At 44.2% G+C, this 19,679-nt stretch overlaps 1 protein-coding gene across 1 annotated transcript; it reads right to left on the bottom strand.

The window, feature by feature from the left end:
- Positions 1-4,534: 4,534 nt before the first annotated feature.
- Positions 4,535-8,174, bottom strand: LOC308160330 (ankyrin repeat and SOCS box protein 13-like; the record flags this gene model as incomplete). Its single annotated transcript, XM_080534246.1, has 6 exons — positions 4,535-4,692; positions 4,829-5,026; positions 5,179-5,313; positions 5,478-5,628; positions 5,819-6,018; positions 8,132-8,174. 6 exons carry the CDS (start codon positions 8,172-8,174, stop codon positions 4,535-4,537), a joined length of 885 nt encoding a protein of 294 aa, XP_080390372.1.
- Between the last annotated feature and the right edge of the window lie 11,505 nt (positions 8,175-19,679).

Raw genomic sequence — 19,679 nt, 5'->3', positions numbered from 1 at the left:
CACCCAGGAGCGGGGTGGACACCTTCGCCAACACAAAGTCCCAAGAGAAACGTTGTCCAGCAAAGCACAGTGTTAAGGGGCGTGTGCCAAACGTGGGGATGGGGGTGCCATTAGCTGCTTCCAGGTTGGGGCCCAGTTTGGCTGCTCGGATATCCAAGGCTGACGCCGGCAGAATGCTGACCTGAGCTCCAGTGTCACAAAGAAATCTGCGGCCAGATATAGAGTCAGTAATGAACAGCAATCCGCTGGAAGGGCCGACACTCAGGGCTGCTAACGAGTGGCGGCCAACGCGTTTCCCGACCAGCTACAAGGTGGCAGGCACTTCTTTGCTTTGTTGCCGAACTTGCCGTGATAGAAGCAGAGACTTGACTTCTCACGGCGGGCCACAGCGCTGGCGGAGACAGAGTGTGTGTGCGGTTGATGCATGCATTCCTCCCAGGCAGTGCTGGTGTTGGTAAGGGGCGTGACTGAAACAGTCTTTCTCCCAGCTGAAAAAAAAACATCAGCTTCTTTAGCCAATTCACGAAGGTTTGCCTTTACAGAACTGGCTAAAGGCAAACGAATCTGGTCTGGGAGTTGCTGCAAAAAAAGCTCTTTAAAAAGGAAACATGGTTGATGATTGCCAAGCAGAGCCAGCATATGGTCCATTAACTCAGAGGGCTTTGAGTCTCCAAGCCCAGGGAGAGATAGGAGCTGCCGGGCTCTTTCTGGTTCTGACAATCCAAAAATTCCTTTCAGGTGCCCTTTAAGAGTGGTATATTTGTCCCTGGCTGGTGGGTTTTCTATCAGGTTTATCACCCGTGCGGCAGTTGAACCCTTCAGAGATGCCACCACATAGTAATACTTTGTGTCTTCTGCAGTTATATCCCTGATGGCAAACTGAGCTTCAGCTTGCACAAACCAAGCACTAACATTTTGCTCCCAAAACTCAGGCAATTTGAGAGCAACTGCATTAGCCATGTTCAAAAAAGTTTCAGAAAAACGTCCAAAAAACTCACTTGTCAGGGTCACCAATGTAGTTGTTGGTTTGAGGGATATGAAGAAGGACTAGGAGCACATGGTTAATGTGTAAACAAGAGCTGTGTTTATTGCACACTCTGCATTCACTCACTCATTCACACTTCCTGGTCGCCTTAAATACACCTCATCACCCTGCTAAGGCACCTGGGTAATGTAGTGAATTCGCCCTGATCACTCAGTGGGTGTCTAGTCACCACAACGCACTTTATACATTTTATCTGTGGCGTCCTGTGATGCATTATTGTTGTAGTGGAGGAACTTCCAGATGAGCTGGAACCTGTTCCTGGGCATGGTTTTATTGAAGTATGGAGTGGCGTCCTGTTGATCCACACTCCAATACATTTCTAGATTTGGCTTTTTTATGTAACCGGTGATGAAAGTGAGTCCAAAGAATTGTTTCAGTTCTGGGACTGTCACCGGTTTCCATAACCTCCCTCTGGAGTGTGGCAGAGTGTCGGGATGTGCCTGTAAAAACTGCTGGGCATACAGGTTGGTTTGATCTGCAATGTGCTGCAGCAGCTCATCAGTAATAAGCAGCTCCAGGAAATCAACCGGCAGGTCAGATTCCAGCTCTGCAGCAGCATTCTGGGGTCCATGGGTTGCCGTGAATGGAACCTTTGTGGGTTGCCACTCACCCTGACCCCAACCAGCATCTTTCTCTGAAGACAGCCGTCTCCTTGCAGCACACCCTCTGGTTGAGGCACGTCCTCTGCTCGATTCAGGGACTGTAAAATATTGAAATATATACCATTTTATACAAAATATATATACAAAAGGCATGTTTTATTGCTTTGTAATGATGTAGTGTAATAGTGTAATAGTGTAATGATATTTCTATATATTATATATTTACCTATGCTTTTCACACTCGCATTTTTGTCTTGGATCGTGGATCCACGCTGATCTGGAGAGGATTCCCTGCTGCTAGCCGATCCGGATGGCAACCACTCGTCCGACGAGTCGGGGTCTGGTTCTACGTCCTCCGACTCTGAACTGTTTGAAGAGTCGCGGCGACGTGGCTCCGATGGTCCAGCAATGCTACCACGAGTGTAGCGTTGCGCGTTGCTCCGGTTCTCACCATCTGCAACATTTGGCGCATCTCCTGCACCAGATCTGCTTGCAGTTGACCTGATCGGCACCACACTCCTTGCAGATCCACTGCCAGACAAGCTCTGTGCCAGTGTCAACTGCTTATACTGCTTGGCTCCTCTCGTTTTCGCTATCCGTTTCGACATTTTCCACATCAACCCACCACACGCCTTCTTCTTCAGCTTTTATATCTGAGCTAAATCGAACTGCTGCCCCCATCTGGGGCAGAAATACATTACACCCAAGTCTGAAATTCACACACCAGGTGTATAAGACGTAAATATGGCCATCCCCGGATTTAAAAAAATAATAATAATAAGACGCCATTTGGCGTCTTTGGCAGTCAACGTTACTAATTTATAAGACGCCAAATGGCGTCTTTGGCAGTCAATGAGCGCCATAATAGCGATTTTTTTGTTATGCTTGTTGTAAATAAAAGTTCTGTGATGCATTGAAATGACATTAACTCATTGACTGCCATATTCTACTCATATTATAGAATAGTAACGTTGACTGCCAAAGACGCCAAATGGCGTCTTTGGGATTTTATTTATTTTTCGCGGGGATCGCGTTATTGACATGTTCTACACCTAGCGAGTGAATTTCAGACTTGGGTGTAATGTATTTCGGTCCCAGATGGGGGCAGTAGTTCGATAAAAGCCTGGAGAAGGAAGTGGCTTGCTGTGGGTTGTAGTAATGGCGAAACGGATCAGGGTATGTGCCAAACGCGGCGCGGAGCATTGCGGCCATCGCGCGACTCTTCAAACAGTTCAGAGTCGGATGATACAGAAAAAGTGCAGAAAAAAAAAAAAGTTCTGCAGAAAAAGCTCGTTTTCTCTGTTTATTGGTCAAAATCAGGTGTTTTTGCTGAAACCACCCTATGTTCTACGGCCGATTTCTAAACACTCAAAGAGGCTAGAAACAAACGTTCTTTTTCTGATGAAAGAAGAGAGTCTAAAGTTTTGGTAGATATGTTCAATGTTTATGTAGTCCGAAAAGTCAATATTTGGTGGGTCTTCAAAGTTCAGCGAAAATGCCCCAAAAGTCTGGCAGTGTGGAGCTCTCCGCTCTGAACATGGCTGGCAGTCAAAGAGTTAAACTAAGATAATACGATGGTTAGCATAATTATTCTAATCTTTATTAATAAGTTATTACAGAAACAGTAAGTGACATTTTCCGAGAGCGAAATCTGTTGTGGTATTTAAAGATGGCGGTTAGAGAAGAAATCTATGAACATGGGATGACGATTTCCATTGACCAATCAACAGTGTGCAGCGTCACACGTCACACGCAGCCTGGCAAAAAAGTACCTTTCTGTTACGATGGGGTAATGTGTTTGGACCCAGGCGCAGAGTAGAACAGAGTAGACAAGCAGGAGTATAATGAATAATAAAGGTACTCTTTATTTTGAGTAAACGGGACAAATAATAACCGCACAGTAAGCGAATAAACAAAAGAGGAGAAATCAAGTCTCCGATAAACGTTTTAAATAATAATAGGAACAAGGCAGGGCAATGTACTTACAACAGTCAACGATACTTATTTCCTAATCCGGCGAGGAACAATAAGGCTAAGAAGACCCGTATACACAACAAACGCAACATAAAGTGAACAACCGACAACCAGAGGGGAAACAGAGGGATCTAAATAGTCACAGCCAAACAAAACACACCAGGTACAAATCAGTTAATTAGGACAGACAAATGCATACATAAAACACCAGAGGGCGCCAAAGGGTCGCTCCACAATAAGGTCGCTTCCCCAACCCTTACACCTTTCCCCAACTTTCGCTACCCATCCCGAACAAGAACTATTTTACCGTGCCGTGCTGACCCGAGCCGACAAATGGAAAAGCGCCAAAGAACAGGGCTGGCCCTGTAGTGGAAAAGCGCCATTGATGAACAGTCTACAGCCATTATTCTGAAAGTCTATGTACCAAAAACAAGTCCCAGGCAGCTGATGATAACTCTAACCCACCGTATCTGATGTTTTGCTGGCTATTTGCCACATCCTGTCATTTGACTTACTGGTAGTCACACTTGGTTGCAAAACTGAAAGCAGTTCTTACATGACAATAGAGATCTGCTGAAAAAAAAGGCAGTTATTCCAAAGTCAAGTCCAAGCCATACTGTAGCATACTGTAGACTTACACATCTGGCTTCCTCTGGTTCTTCTTGTGAATGTAAAAGCATTATAATAATAACTTTATTTTATATAGCACTTTACGTCAAAGTTTACAGCTTTACAAGTACAATAGGTAAAAAACAACACATTATAAACAATATAAAAACAGCTATTTCAATTTAAAAAACACACAATTTCGCACCACAAATATAATAGGTAAAAACAAACAATTTTAAACAAATGTATTATTATTATCTCCAAGTGATCCTCAAATGTGAAGTGGAGGGCTTGTTAGAAGTAGCTACTTCTTAGACAGCTCCACCGCTGGAGGTGGCATGTAGGAGAGGTAGCTGATGATGCGATTGGGTAACTCCAGTTTGGACAGAACCTCCAGAGATCTTCTGCCTAACGCCTTTCTCAGAGCCAGCCTGCTTATGTGTTGTAGACTGAGGGGTGTACCTGAGAAAGAAAGAAAACTGACTGATGAGCTGGATATCAAAAATATTCTGTGTATGTAAACAACTGCATTTTTCTATAGATGGGCTAATCCCATTTTTTCTACCCATGAAAGGATATGTTGTATGAATAAACTCACTTTCATAGAAATCTAGGCAGAGATTTGAGGGGGACCCTTGACTGGTGTAGTGGATAGGCTTTTTGCCGAGGTCATCCTTGGCATACACATTCCCTCCAAACTCCACCAGCAGATCAATCAGGTCAACATTTTTCACTCTAGCTGCGTGATGTAGTGCCGTCTCATCATCATGTATGTTGGCAGCCATCACATTTGCACCTTGAGAGGTTGAAAAGTTTGTGTGGATGAGAAGATCAGTAGTTGAACACAACATTATTTGAGAATTTATACCTGCATCAAGATGTTTTATTTTATTTTATAGTACTTAGGTAAAGTCAATGCAATAGTTTCTTAAAGAGAAAGGGGCCCATCTGCATTTAGGAGCAACTTGACGCAGTCAAAGTGTTGTCTGGCACATGCTACATGTAGCGGCGTCCCAAATTGAGAGTTATGGGCCTCAATGAGAGCCCCCTCATCAATCATGACCTGAACGCAATCTGAATTACCTATTAATCACACACAAACACACAGTGAGTCACAGTTCAAGACACTTTGAAGGCTTGAGTGAATTATCCCGATGGCATGCGTGTCTATGTTCTGTGAAGTACTCAAGACTGCTGGCCCCCCCTAAATGATGAGGTTGTAATCAGAACAAGACAATGTGACATACCTCCCATGCAGGCCTCGTGGAGGGGTGAGAAGGTAAACAGTGGAAGGTTGACTTTGGCCCCGTGTTCTATAAGCAGTTTCACACACTCAAAGCTTCCAGCAGCACAAGCTTCACAGTGTGGAGTACTACCATGAATGCTACGTGCATTCACCTGTGTCACACACACACACACACCATGAACATGAACAATGCAGCTGCACACCAGTTAAAAATGCCAGATAGCTCTGCATGATACATTCTATAATATTTGTTTCAATGTTTATCAAACACAATTCAAACATCCTCAATCTCTCACACAGAAATAATGAAAGCAGCACACTGGCGTTCTGTAGCTCTCACACCTGTGCACCAGCGTCCAGGAGCAGTCTGACGCACTGGGTCTGGCCCTGAATGCAGGCCTCGTGGAGGGGGGTTATGGAGTTCTTAGCTACCATGTTGACCGCTGCCCCTCCCTGGATGAGCTGCTGCAGCTGAAGCGCCCTGCCCTTAGCCGCCGCCTCGTGTACTTCTGAACGGTCTGTCCAGAACCCCAGACTGTGAGCTGCAGGCAGGGGCAGTGTGAGAAAGACTTCCTACACATAGGCTTAATAATGTGGTCATGGGGCCTAATGAAATTATTCTGGTCTCTGCCATTCGCAACTGGTCAATTTCCCAGGGATGTCATTCTACAAAAAGGTGGCTTTCCTGTCTCAACCTTAACTACCATGAAAAACACTTAAAAGATACTGGAATTTCGGTACCAATGCCGATTTATGGGGGGCAGAATTCACAGACAACCGATACATCTCCTGCTGATATACAGTCAATTTTTGGACTGTGTGAAATGATATCAGATTTGGCTTTTTTTCTCAGCTTTTTTTGAGTTGTTGCAATGCAAACAAAATAAATAAACATGTGAATACCAAAGCATTTGTAATTGCAACAATTTTCGGGGAGAAGTGGTGCATTATCTGACAGAAGAACATGTTGACTGTATATAGAATTTTTAGATTTTTAGTTTTCATAACAATGGCAAACAGATGCTCATAATGCTGATTAGGCAAAAATCCATATCTCAAAAATGACCTGAAATGATCTCCATTGATAAATAAGTGAGTAACATTTTCTTATGTTGTTACCCCCCCGATGAGGCACTTTTAACTGTTGGCCCACAGTAAAGAGGTAAGAACACTCAGTATGACACCCCTCATGATTTAAACTCACTTTACTCATATTCTAGAAGTGTTGCTGGGTACAATGTGTTTAGCCATGGGAAATGAGTTATGTACAGTCCATTATATGTCCCTATGCAATGCAGCAGTCTTTCATCACGGTAATTAGGATATTAAAACCCTTAAAAGCACAAATAATAGGCTACATTGAGAAGATTAAATGTTTATTACAATATAGTTATTTGTGTTTTTATTTATTTAAATATAGGCCTATACATACAAAAGCTAAACACTGACCTATGTTTACAAAAGCTAAACACTGACCAATGTTTACAAAAGCTAAACACTGACCTATGTTTACAAAAGCTAAACACTGACCTATGTTTACAAAAGCTAAACACTGACCAATGTTTACAAAAGCTAAACACTGACCAATGTTTACAAAAGCTAAACACTGACCTAATTCTGGGTTCATTGAAACCTTCTCATCCCCGACCCAACAACAGACACGCCCACACCAGCTCGCCCCGTGTCTGACGTTGGCTAACAGCAGTATTAGTTATTAGTGTGTGTGCATGTGATAGTATTGACATTATCGATCAGCATTGCGCCATCTAACTCTTGACACAATGACATGATTAGGTCGAACAATTAATGCAGAGCAATTAGAGCTCAAGAAGTTGCGTGAGTGCTCCGTAATAACAGTCCCCAGTGGCCCTGGACACTTCCATGCTTTAGCTAAATAAGACAAGGCAGGGTATATACAGGAATCTTGATTCTTGAGGTTAATTTCAATACCTTTCTAAGACTTTTTAAAGACCTTGTCAATATTTTTCCAGATCTCACCGCCACTTGGAGCTGTAACCGTTGACATCAGTGACACCTTTAACTTAACAGTTTTAGTTTGCAATAGACTAGACCACTAGTCATACAACACGATTTCCGGTTCATCTTTGTTTTTTAATAAAACTAATAAATTCACAAACTTTTACTAAAAGTTTTTAGGACTCAAACTCTTTGGACAGAGTCTAGTTCAGAAAAATACCTACAAAATTCAAGACCTAATATTCATAACATCGTGATAAGACTTTTTAATACTTATTAAGGGTCTTGATTTTCCCAAAATTGATTCATCAACTTTTAATACTTTTCAAGACACCGCGGATACCCTGTAATAAGACACGGTATCAAGAAGATCACTTCTCCTGCGCAGCTCAGCCTCAAATCAGGCTACCTATGTATGTATCGAGAAAGACGCAGAATCATATTTTATCTCGCTAAATATGTTTCTCACACCGAAGGAAGTAAAGCTAGGTAAATAAAGGGGCCAGAAAAGCTTGCCGATAACAGTACATTTCTCCACAACCATAGCTGCCTCGTTTCAATAGTGGGTCACATTATTATGACTTGCTATGTTTAACTCCGTCGTCAGGGTTACACCGCTAGCTAACGTAGTTACCTCAACCTGTCGACTACGATAATAATAGAGACACACAAACTCACCCATCTCTCCAAATAGCGACGGTCTAGTTAGAGTAATCTCCATTTAATATGTTGTCCTCTCTACTTGTCCCCAAGAATAAGGTGATGACTTTTAAGACGCAAAGATTATCAGGGTAACTAGCTACACGAATTGTGGGTAAGTCGTTTTTATCCATTTACATTTAAATTTTTGGCATTTAGCAGACGCCTTATTCCAAAGCGACTTACAATCAATACATTTGAATACTAAGCATGTGAATCAGCAATCCACCATTCGTTGCAGGAAGAGTAATCTAGCTCGGGCCCTTCTCCCTATCGCCTTCTACTAAAACTTTCTCACTTTTTCTGGAGAAACTGAGAAACAGTACAAGGGGGGCAATAGAAGTTCTGAGGGACACAGTAGAGGGGAAAGCGGGTGTCTTTAGGAGACGTAGTGGTGATTGTCAGAAGATGTCTCAGGAGGAGCAGTTAAGATGTAACCTGAAGAGATGGGTCTTCAGTCTACGACGGAAGATGGGTAGTGACTCAGCCGTTCTGACGGCCGTGGGGAGCTCATTCCACCAGCGGGGAGCCAGTGTTGTGAAGAGACGTGAGCGGGCAGCCCGACTGCTGTGTAGAGGAGGTGGGGCCAGTCGGCCAGCCGAGGTGGAGGAGCGGAGTGAGCGGGCAGGGGTTTGGGGGGTTACCATTTCCTTCAGGTAGGCAGGGGCTGTCCCTTTAGCTGCCTGGTATGCAAGCACCAGGGTCTTGAATCTGATGCGAGCTGCTATCGGGAGCCAGTGCAGGGTGCGAAGGAGAGGGGTGACATGCGAGTATTTGGGGAGGTTGAATACCAGCCGGGCAGCAGCATTCTGGATGAGCTGCAGAGGTCTAATGGCTGAAGCGGGGAGCCAGCCAGGAGTACATTGCAGTAATCCAGGCGGGAGATGACCAGTGCCTGGGTCAAGAGTTGCGCTGCCTCTCTGGTAAGGAATGGTCGTATCCTTCTGATGTTGTAGAGGAAGAATCTGCAGGAGTAGAGTGATTTATGCAGTCAATGGACGCGTTCCAGCCCAACTAATTGCAGGATTTCAGTTGTGATGTATTCACCGTTGCCATGGTTTTGTTAACGCTATGCATACTGGGTATTGAAGATGCCATGTTGTACTGTTAGCTTGATCTAACGTGGGGCTTCACAGTAGATGACAATAAATACTCAAGTTTATACAGGTGAGGTTCCTAGTCCTCAGGATATAACATCAGTTACCGAATATGAAAATAACTATTGTACTTTCAGGTCCAATGCACACTACCCCAACATCACCTGACACCCTGTCATTATCCCTATATGACACTTGTCTGATATCAAAGACTTGAGATTATTTGTGTGATTTGATCCTAGTTAAATTGTTACGTAACTGTTGAAAGAAAAGTCAGTTTTGGATGCACTGTAAAACACGCTTCTTATTATAGGCCAATGCACCCTTCTACATCACCTGACCACCAGCTACAGTACAAATACTTAAAGGGATGCTCCACTTCTTAACCTTTATTATCGCCTTCGGAGCTTCACCTGGGGACGCCGGCCAACGGTTTGGTTCAACAGAACAGTCCAGCTGATGGCACTGCTGCTCTGGGTCCTGGGCGGTTGGGAAGATCACGTTGATTGTCCGAGCTCCTCTCCGACTCTAAACTGGCGATTCTTTGGGACCTCCGACGTGGGTGGAAACGGCGTAATAATGCGATGGCTGCTTGTATGATCTGCGTCGGGGTCATCGTCGAAGACTGCGGTGGCTGCGGTGGTACACTCGGCATCCAGATGTAGGTTGGTCTCGACGGAGGCATGTCCATCCCGGTGGAATTAGCCTTTTTATGAAGTCTAATAAATGATCAAGCGAAAATAAATGTTTTGAACCATAGACCTCACCTGCATGTGTTTCTTTTAACTTTTATTTAGATCACACATTCATTCATTTCTCTTTCTTTCTTTATGTTGTCTTATTAGCGTAACCTCACAGTTAGCATTCTTTAGAGTGAGAAGCTACGGTGGCCGACAAGGGCAAACGCGCTGCAAATACCGAAAGCATTTCGGATATAGATGCTATATAGCCTAGGGCTGCGCTACCACACTAACATCACACAGTGAGAAATAAGAAAACACTGGAAAACAAAATAAAATATGAGAGCATCAAGCACATAAAGCTGTGTGGTAAAGTCAGTGTTTAAAGGTCTTATTTCAAAACTTCCAAAGTTTCAGACATTCTCAAGTCCTGTGTGTGAGCCGCCCTTCTGGTCATTGTGAAGACACGTGCTGCAGAATTTTGAATTAGTTGGAGTTGACTATAACTTTTAAAATCACTTTTTTTGGAAGACCAGACCAGACAGGAGAGCTTTACAATTGTCAAACCTGCCAGTAAAGCATGCATTAGTCTTTCAGTATCAATGAAAAGGAATATTGGAAAGGAAAAGTTTTACCTAACAATATTTCCAAGGTGATAAAATGAGGTCCTTGTCATATTCGTTAACATTCTTGCCTGGCATTCTGTGTTTTTAAGTGAATCGACAAGGTAGCCACCTGCTAATCAAATGTGTTAATTTGACCAGTTAGTTTTGAAATGTTACATTAGCAGAAGGTAGGCTTACAAGCCAACATCAGAGATTGACAGTGGTTGGGGTGTAAGCGAATGCATTGTGTAGACAACACACAATTCACAGGCAAGTAGATCAATCATATCCTCTGGCTCATAAAGTGCAACAGTTGTTCAGTTCAGTTGTTCTGCCTATGTATCCTCTTGAGGATAAAACATGTGAGATCAGGTTTTGTATAGATTTGTAAAAAATGAACATTAGAACCTGAAATGAACTGATTGAAAAGAACCGATTGATATGAACTGATTGAAAAGGGCCTATTGATATGAACAGATTGAAGTGAACAGATTGACAATAGCAGGCCTATTAAATACAATGGCAGTCAAAACTGTCCTTTTGAGCCGTGTTTGGGTCTTCAATATATACAAAGGGGTAGATGAGCACCAAAATATTATGTCCTGCCTTGAAGGAACGATGAGAGAGGGGCACTGTAATCCACTGTGTCGCGCCTCTGTAGTGGATGAGGGGCACTGTACGGTAGCGTCCTGCCTCTGTAGTGGATGAGGGGCACTGTACGGTAGCGTCCTGCCTCTGTAGTGGATGAGGGGCACTGTACGGTAGCGTCCTGCCTCTGTAGTGGATGAGGGGCACTGTACGGTAGCGTCCTGCCTCTGTAGTGGATGAGGGGCACTGTACGGTAGCGTCCTGCCTCTGTAGTGGATGAGGGGCACTGTACGGTAGCGTCCTGCCTCTGTAGTGGATGAGGGGCACTGTACGGTAGCGTCCTGCCTCTGTAGTGGATGAGGGGCACTGTACGGTAGCGTCCTGCCTCTGTAGTGGATGAGGGGCAGTTCCTCAGTGCTTTTTGGCCAGGCTGGTGTTTGAGGCCACTGCAGAAGTCAAGTTGTGCCGCTTGACTGGTCGCCCAGCAGACAAGCGCCTTTTTGAGCCGCAGCTCTGCTTCCTCCGTGCCACAGCTGTGGGCTGGCAGCCAATCATTGGGCCTGGCCGTTTGGCGGCCCGCCTCAAAGTGACTGCCCGTCTGCTGGTCAGAGTACTGCTCCTTCCAAAGGTGTGGACAGCTGACAGTAGTGCAGCTGGGTTGTTCTTCAGCAGCTGATGCTGTTTGGCCATCTTCACCAACCCAGCGAAGAAGAGGGGATCCTGAGACACTGTTCATGGAGGCAGTGACAAGGTGTGAGGCGGTCCTGGGGGGTGGGGCAAGGGAGTGGCAAAGTCTCGGAAGGGTGACAGGGAAAAGAGTCTATAATGATGGAGACAAGGGCTAGGTTCACAGTATGTTGTCATGGGAGGAGACAGGGGCAAGTGTCCCAGCAAGGAAGCAGGGCGGAGTCACAGAGCGGGGCATGGTGGAGCAGGGCAAATTGGAAGAACTATCAACTAACTATCAAAATCTAACAATCTCCAGAACAAAAGCACAGATCAGTGCACTTAAGTGCAGCTTTGGCACACTTGCACCGTCCAGTGCACCCTTTCTCACAACGACAGCAGATCAACTCATGACACGATTTAGAGGCTTCAGGGAGAGTGGTCCAGAGCGGCTGCCAACCAGTTTCTTCCTTTGTCCAGCCCCAGTCAGATGGCTCGGGAATCTTTGGATCCAGGACCAGTGCCTGGTTCCAACAGTTGGCCTGGTAGCAAGTGGGCTTGATGTGCTCTTTGAGGGATGCCTGGGTTGGAGGAATGTTTTCTAAAGTTCTGGACTTCTGTGTGAAGAGCTGTTTCCTGGCATCATTCACCTCCGTGCTCTCACTGGTTCGGTCATACATTAGCACCACAAATCTTTCTAGCAGTAATTTTGACTCTTCACTGACCTCACCTGGCATGCACAGGAGTTCATTGAAAGCATCATTGACCTCTGGGAAAGACTTCCAAGTCTCCCAGGCAGTCTTCTTTCCTCGGCCAGCTAATGTAGAGACTGTCACACCCAGTGAAAGCATGAAAGACTGGGAGAGTCTGGCACTGTATGGGACTCATTGTGGCAACCATTTGGTGAACAGCTATGTACCTAAAGCTTGACCCGACACCAAAGGCAACCCACAGCTCATCAGGAGCTATTTTGCTAAATGAAGCCACAGCCAGTACCAACGGTACGTATGGTCACCTTCTTACACCCCTTCTGCACAGCATCTGCCACATGCAGAAGTAGACGAGTGTCTGCCTCCTCTTGTGAACATGGGGCAAGGCAGGCCAAGCATAACTCAGCGGGAGAGCAGAGGACTCCAGTTCCAACTGTTGCATGCCCTGTGGTAGAGGTAGGTGAACAGCTTTGTGTGACAGGAAAGAAAACAACTCAGTTTTGTTCTCATCGCATCGAAGGAAGTCCTTCCAGTTCCTAGGCATCACAGTAGGAGGAGCCACCCTTTTCCTGGTGCCCTTTCCCCTCTTCTGTCTGGTTGAGGCTTTCAGGCTGGCAGGTAGATATACATCCCAGACAAGGTCAACGCGGGTGCTTTTCTGATGTTGAGCAGAGATGTATGGTGCAAACACTGTTTCTCCATACTCTTCAAATGTTCTTGATGTGCTAGGATTTAGCATTTGAACCACCGCTGCACCATCAAGAATTACTGCATCAGCTACAGGCACACTCTTGTCTTCGAGCAGATCTGACTCCAGGCAGCGAAGTAGATCTGCTTTAACCCCAATCCGAAGTTTTCCTCCAGTTGACAGAGCTGGTGGGGCTGCCTGGTTTTCATGGGAGAAGACATTTTTTATGTCTCCATCTCGTGTTTGACAGGAGATGTACAGCCCTGAAAAGAGACCACAGTCACTCTTCAGTGCTGCAAGTTGTGCCTTGTCTTTTGACTTTATTTTGGTGGCCTACTGAACAGTGGCAACTTGTTCTTTCGAAGTGTCTGCGTGACAGGTGTTGTACACTGTTCTAGCCTTTCTGTCACAAACTTGCTGTACTGCTCCTCACCAAGGGTCTCGATCCTTCTCACAGTTTCAGCCACTTGGGTGTCCATGATGTCCCTTGTGTCAATGACTAGTAGGTCTTGGCTGTGTTCTAGAAAAGGATTCCCCATCTCTTCCAGCACTGTCACAAGTACCTTAACCTCCTTCAGGAATGCTGCTTGCACACCAGGGTGTTGGTCATGGTGATTGTGTCCAGTGTCACTAACTCCATGCTGTTGCTTTATTGCCTGTTCCTCAAACTCTTTAGTGATCCTGGCGATTTCTGGCCCTGCTACCATCCAGCGTCTGAGCGCTCCTGGATTGCTAGTCAGTCCAATAGCCCCACCAGAACCTTTCACCATTGCGTTGTTCTGCTCATGGGACTGGTCAAGTGCAATGGCAGAGAACTTATTACTGGTTTTGTGCACCACAACATTTCCAGACTTGAATTCTGCTAGGACATCTGGGTGTTTTTCAGCAAGAGTCATCATGTCACGGATGTGTATGGGAAGCCATCTGCTATAGTGTGTGTGATCTAGGGCGAACATCCAGGGAATGATTTGCCTCAGGGATTCCACGTACAGCAGGAAGTTACCTTCACGAAGTGACCTGATGTACCGCAGCAAGAGAAGCTCCAATGACAGGGTCTTAAGCCAGTAATCAAAGTGAACACTGGCTTTTGCTCGCTGTATGCACCACTCATCAAAAGATGGACTATCAGGTGGCACGGCATCAGTATCATCAGATGAGCAGTCTTCACTGTAAGCTTGTTGGAGGAGTGTGTAGAGGCTTGCAGCTGTGACCTGGTGTGCATGGCGGGTCTTGGTGACATGGCTGGCATGTATGAAGGAATTCGCAGTCCCGGAACTTGCAATGTCAGCCTGGACTAGGGCATCGGTCTAGCCACTGTCTTCCAGCCAGTCTCCCAGCAACTTCAACATAGCCATAACTCTGTGCTTAGCAGGAATAAATAAAATAAAATAACCACACATCCCAGTAAATAATAACTAATAACTGAATAATGCAGGGCAATAAAAACGTTTTTTCCCCCATAATACATAGTTCATAAATAAAATGAAATTTTCTGAGGTAAATCTTTACATAGACCTTGACCTAAATGCATTTTCTTGAATTCTGGCGATCCCAAAAGTATCACCAAATGAATGGGCATCCCTAACTTAGTTGGAAAGGACACTTAAAGTGTTTTTCTACTCTGTTTGGTTCTAAAATTAAGCGTGTTTGAACATTAGACACGGTGGCCTGGTGGCCATCTTGAATTTGACCTCTTCCGGGCCTCTGGGGTCAAATCTGACTTCCCCCACATCTGAAAATAAACCTTATGGTATGTACTAACTATGGTAGAAATGTCATGCTTTCTTCAAAAAGTGCACAATTCCTCATAATATGAGAGCTAAGCCGCTGTACTATAATACAAACAACTAACATACAATGTGTGAGAGTGGGTGGAGAGGAGAGTGGGATTATGAGACGTGGTGAATACAGAATGTAATTCTACAGTGGCACTATTTCAGTAAAGGTAAAAAACTGGACAGCATTTTAAATGGATTCTCAGCATTCTTAAGTGGTAAATAAATATGGCAGAGCCATTAAATTCAAGCCTCCGTGGCCTTTTAGGTCAAAGTGAGCCAGCCAATTCATGTGAAGTACAATCATTTCTTATACTTGTCATTGTTGTTTTAGTTTTTTCTTAAGCTGGACACACTGTACAGTAGAGAGTGTGATATCAGCATCATGCTGATTTGTGTCAACGTCTAAGACTATGGAATATGATGATGCCAGAGATTCTTGGCTGCTGTTACAATCATGAATTAGAAATCTTGACGTGTCCTTTGTTTTTAAATATGTGCAATGAGGGTACAGCTTTTAGGAAAACCCAAAAAAAAAAAAGAAAAGTGGATGCCAAATTCAACCAGTGTTCAACCAATAACCAGTATTATTTTTCATACTTTTTCATATCATATATTTTTAAAATACTGACATTGTTAGAATGCACATACAGTATTGTATGCTACTGTCACCAGTGGCGGACTCAGGCTGTTTGAAGGGAAGGGGCGAAAAGAAAAGAAGGGCACCTATGGGACCCCATCAGTGAGCAAAAAGCTATGATGCGTCATGTATGGTGAAATAGTCCTCATCCTTGATTAATATTAACATTATGTAGTCTAGGCCAGGGGCAGATTTAGGATTGTAGGAGACCCGGGGCTTAGCCCAGATGAGTAATGAAATGTGCGCACAGCGCGCTGGAAAAATTGGCGCTTTTTTTTGCTGCGACACCACAAACTTCAACTTACCACCACCTTATAGCGGACAAAAGGCACTGGAGAACACTTATACCAGGGCTCAACATATACATATATATATATATATATATATATACATACAACTGATAATGTATTAATAACACTATAATATTGTAGTATTAATGCATTAATAACACTATAATGATGTAGTGATAATGTATTAAAACACTATAATTCTGTAGTAGTAATTAATGCATTAATAACACTATAATGACGTAGTGATAATATATAAAAAATGCTATAATAATGTTGTGATAATGTACTAATAACACTAATTCTGTAGTAGTAATTAATGCATTAATATCACTATAATTCTGTAGTAGTAATTAATGCATTAATCACTATAATGGTGTAGTGCAGGGGTCGGCAACCTATGGCACGCAAGCAATAAGTGTGAGAATGGGAGAATGTTTATTTATTTTTTATTTTTTTTATGTTGGCCGCGTTCGTAAATTCGCGCACACTGGGTTCAACCTCACAATGGGACCAAGTAATTTTATTGGACTAGAGGCGGTCTCAGGGACGCTCCGGCGCTCTCAGGGCGAATTTACGAATGCAGCCCTAGTCTCTCATCCACTCCACGAGAGTCGTATTCTGGCGCCAATTTTCAAAGTAAAATTCTGAATTCGATTCGATACAAGTGTTATGGGGTGTTCACACTTGACGTCTTTTTTTAGAAAAAAGCGCCGTCTTCAGCGCCTTTTCGCCGTCTTTTTACATACAACCCATGGGAAAAAAGCGCAGCCACCGCCTTTTTCCCAGAATGCATTTCGCACCGGCTAGCAGCGGGCAATTTAAATCATCCATTTTAACCTCCATTGGCTAAAAGCTGTAATTTTGGCAATACAAGTGTCATTTTATGAAGTTTTAATGTTTTCAAGCGAGAAAGTAACCATATATATTCCCAAAATGTGTCCAGTTTATCAAAATAACCTGTTTATATATCTGATCTGACGTTTTTTTCGTGTTCTGTTCGCTAGCTGCGTTCGTAAATTCGCCCTGGAAATCTGATCAGCACTCATGGAATGCCTCTTGTCCAATCAAATTACCTGGTCCCTTTATGACGTTGAACCCAGTGTGCGGTTAGGTGGCTAAGCTGCAGGAAAGTTTTGGACCAGTTTGTCTGTTACACACTTTTCCATTACAGGGCCAACCCGGGCCAGCCCGCTTCGGCCTGCTTCTTTTTCCTTTTCCATTTGTCGGCCCAGGTCGCGTCAGCTCTGTTCGGGTCGCTTCTTTAGCTCCCCTTCGAGACCAGGGTCTACATTTTTAGATCCGGATCTTTTTGCCAGGCTGCGTGTGACGTGTGACACTGCACACCGTTGATTGGTCAATGGAAATCGTCATCCCATGTTAGATTTCTTCACTAACCGCCATCTTGAAATACCACATTCGCTCTTGGAAAATGTCACTACAGTTTCTGTAATAGCTTATTAATAAAGATTCGAAAAATTATGCTGACCATCGTATTATCTTAGTTTAATGTCATTTCAATGAATCATAGAACTTTTATTTACAACAAGCACAACACAAAAATCGATATTATGCACCGTCTTTGCCCGTGAATAACACCGGCTGTGGAGGTGGTACAAACACAATACTCCTTTGCTAACTTCACCATCGGTCTATGGTCATTTTGAGCCCTTAACCACCGCGCTGACACCCCGAGAAGTTATGCTTTTAACCGTAAACTCAATGAACCGGGAGTTCACCCGCTGCTGCTGCTCGCAGCACCGCTTGCTGCTGTTTCAAAGTCCAGTTGACAGCCCCGCGTCAGTCAGCCTTTTCGTAGAAATACATCGCTTCCCAATCCCTGGTTGCGAGATCTAAACTACAAATCTACCAGAACTGAAAGCGGCAAGTACGCTAACAGGCACGTAACATCCATATGCTGTATAAATAAATATATTTGACTACCAGCAAGACAGCGCTGCACTCGTATCTATCAGCCTGTCTGTATAATGATGTCGTTGAATGCCGATGCTGAGATACTGTGCTGATGAACCATTCGCTGACTGTCTTAATAAATCAAGTACAGAGATTCCAACCCGTGTTGAACATCCTATTTCCTTGTCAAATCGTGTATGCTGTGCAGTGTGCACCTAATCTATCATGAGATGACAACGCATTTAAGATCACAATCCTCAATAGATTGATTCCATCGTTTTACCGACAAGAAGATTCTACAATCTATCAGCCTTTCCGTAGAAATACATCGCTCCCTGTATAACGATATATATCTAACGTTACATGTTTTAAGGCTGATCTGTGCATGATGGTGCTGCATTTTGACATAATTCTTATCGCATTTCCCCCCGTTGTGTTGTGCCTTTCCATAGTCCAGAGCTTCATCATGCCCCTTCACCCCTTTCCATCCCTGGCGTAATTTTATCAATGAACGTGGTATTATACATATTTACATATTACATATTTGTTGTTATTTATGGAAGTGTCCGGTTGCTGGAGGAAGCAGGACGCCGTCTACACTGCACAGTTTAGCCCGAAATATATAGAGAGAGTGCAGCCCGTTGACAGAGAAACGTTTTAACAGGGAATTCGCTCCGCGCTGTGTCGACGGTGATAGGAGTGGAGGATCGACTCCATTCAAATGGTTTTGGATTCCCTGTCTTCTCCTCTATCCGGACACGTTTGAATTGTTATCCTAACCCCCGGTAAACCGAAGTTATTAACCCGCAAACGGCACCGTGTTTGTCCGTGAAGGCAGTGGTTTTAAGGGTTCAAAAAACATGACTTTATTATGTGTAGAACAACATATGTGCAGAACAAAATCCAATAGAAATGATTCAAACATGCAGACAATCAGGCAGTAGCCATCTCCTGAACATAACAAAGATGCTACAGTGAGGTAAAGTAGTAGCCATCTCCTTACGATAGCCCACATAAGTTTCTTTCTCTTTTCAGCATTCCTCTTTCGAGTATCCTTCCTTCTGTCTTCGCTCTTCTGTCTTCTCTCTTTTCTCTCCAAAAAACCATGGTTAATAATATACCACATGCCGAGGGAAAGGCATAGGATAGTTGCAAGTTCCTCCATTCTGCTATTGTTGCTGTGTTGTGTCTCGTGAAAATATACGTCACCACCATGGCGCGCTGTTATGACGCGTAACTCCGCCTACTATCGCCTACTCCTCCTACTAGTCCGGGTCGGTTGTGTATAATGGAAAACCAGAACTGATCAAAAGCGGGCTTAAGTGACCCGAACCGACCTGAACCGACCTGGGCTGGGCTTTGGATAAGAAGAATCACTGTGCTGCACTTTTTATCGACTTGTCTAAAGCCTTTGACACCGTCGATCATGCCATCTTATGCCAGCGCCTCTCTGATATTGGGCTGTCCCCTCATGCTGTTGGCTGGTTCTCCAACTACCTGTCACAACGGAAACAGTCTGTGCAGTTTGGTGATCTCTCATCCAACTTGCTCACTGTTTCCAATGGGGTGCCACAGGGTTCGGTCTTGGGGCCAACTCTCTTCACCATTTATATAAATGAAATAGGATTAATCTCTAATGCTGCTGTTCATTTGTATGCGGATGACACAATCTTGTATTGCTTTGCATCCTCTATCAACCGTGCCTTCGAGGCTTTGCAGACTGCTTTTGATGCCCTTCAGTCCCAGCTGTTTCAGCTCAGACTGGTGTTGAATACAGGGAAGACCAAAGTCATGCATTTTTCCAATAACAAGCGGGTGCCAAGTGCTCTTCCTGACATTGTTTCATGTCAGGGTTCACCTATTGAGCTTGTACCAAA

The sequence above is a fragment of the Nansenia antarctica genome, assembly GCF_963989245.1.
Source record: "Nansenia antarctica genome assembly, chromosome: 6".
In the NCBI taxonomy this organism is placed as follows: domain Eukaryota; kingdom Metazoa; phylum Chordata; class Actinopteri; order Argentiniformes; family Microstomatidae; genus Nansenia; species Nansenia antarctica.
Note: the sequence above shows the minus strand (reverse complement) of the source record. Positions and strands in the feature narration are given on the sequence as shown.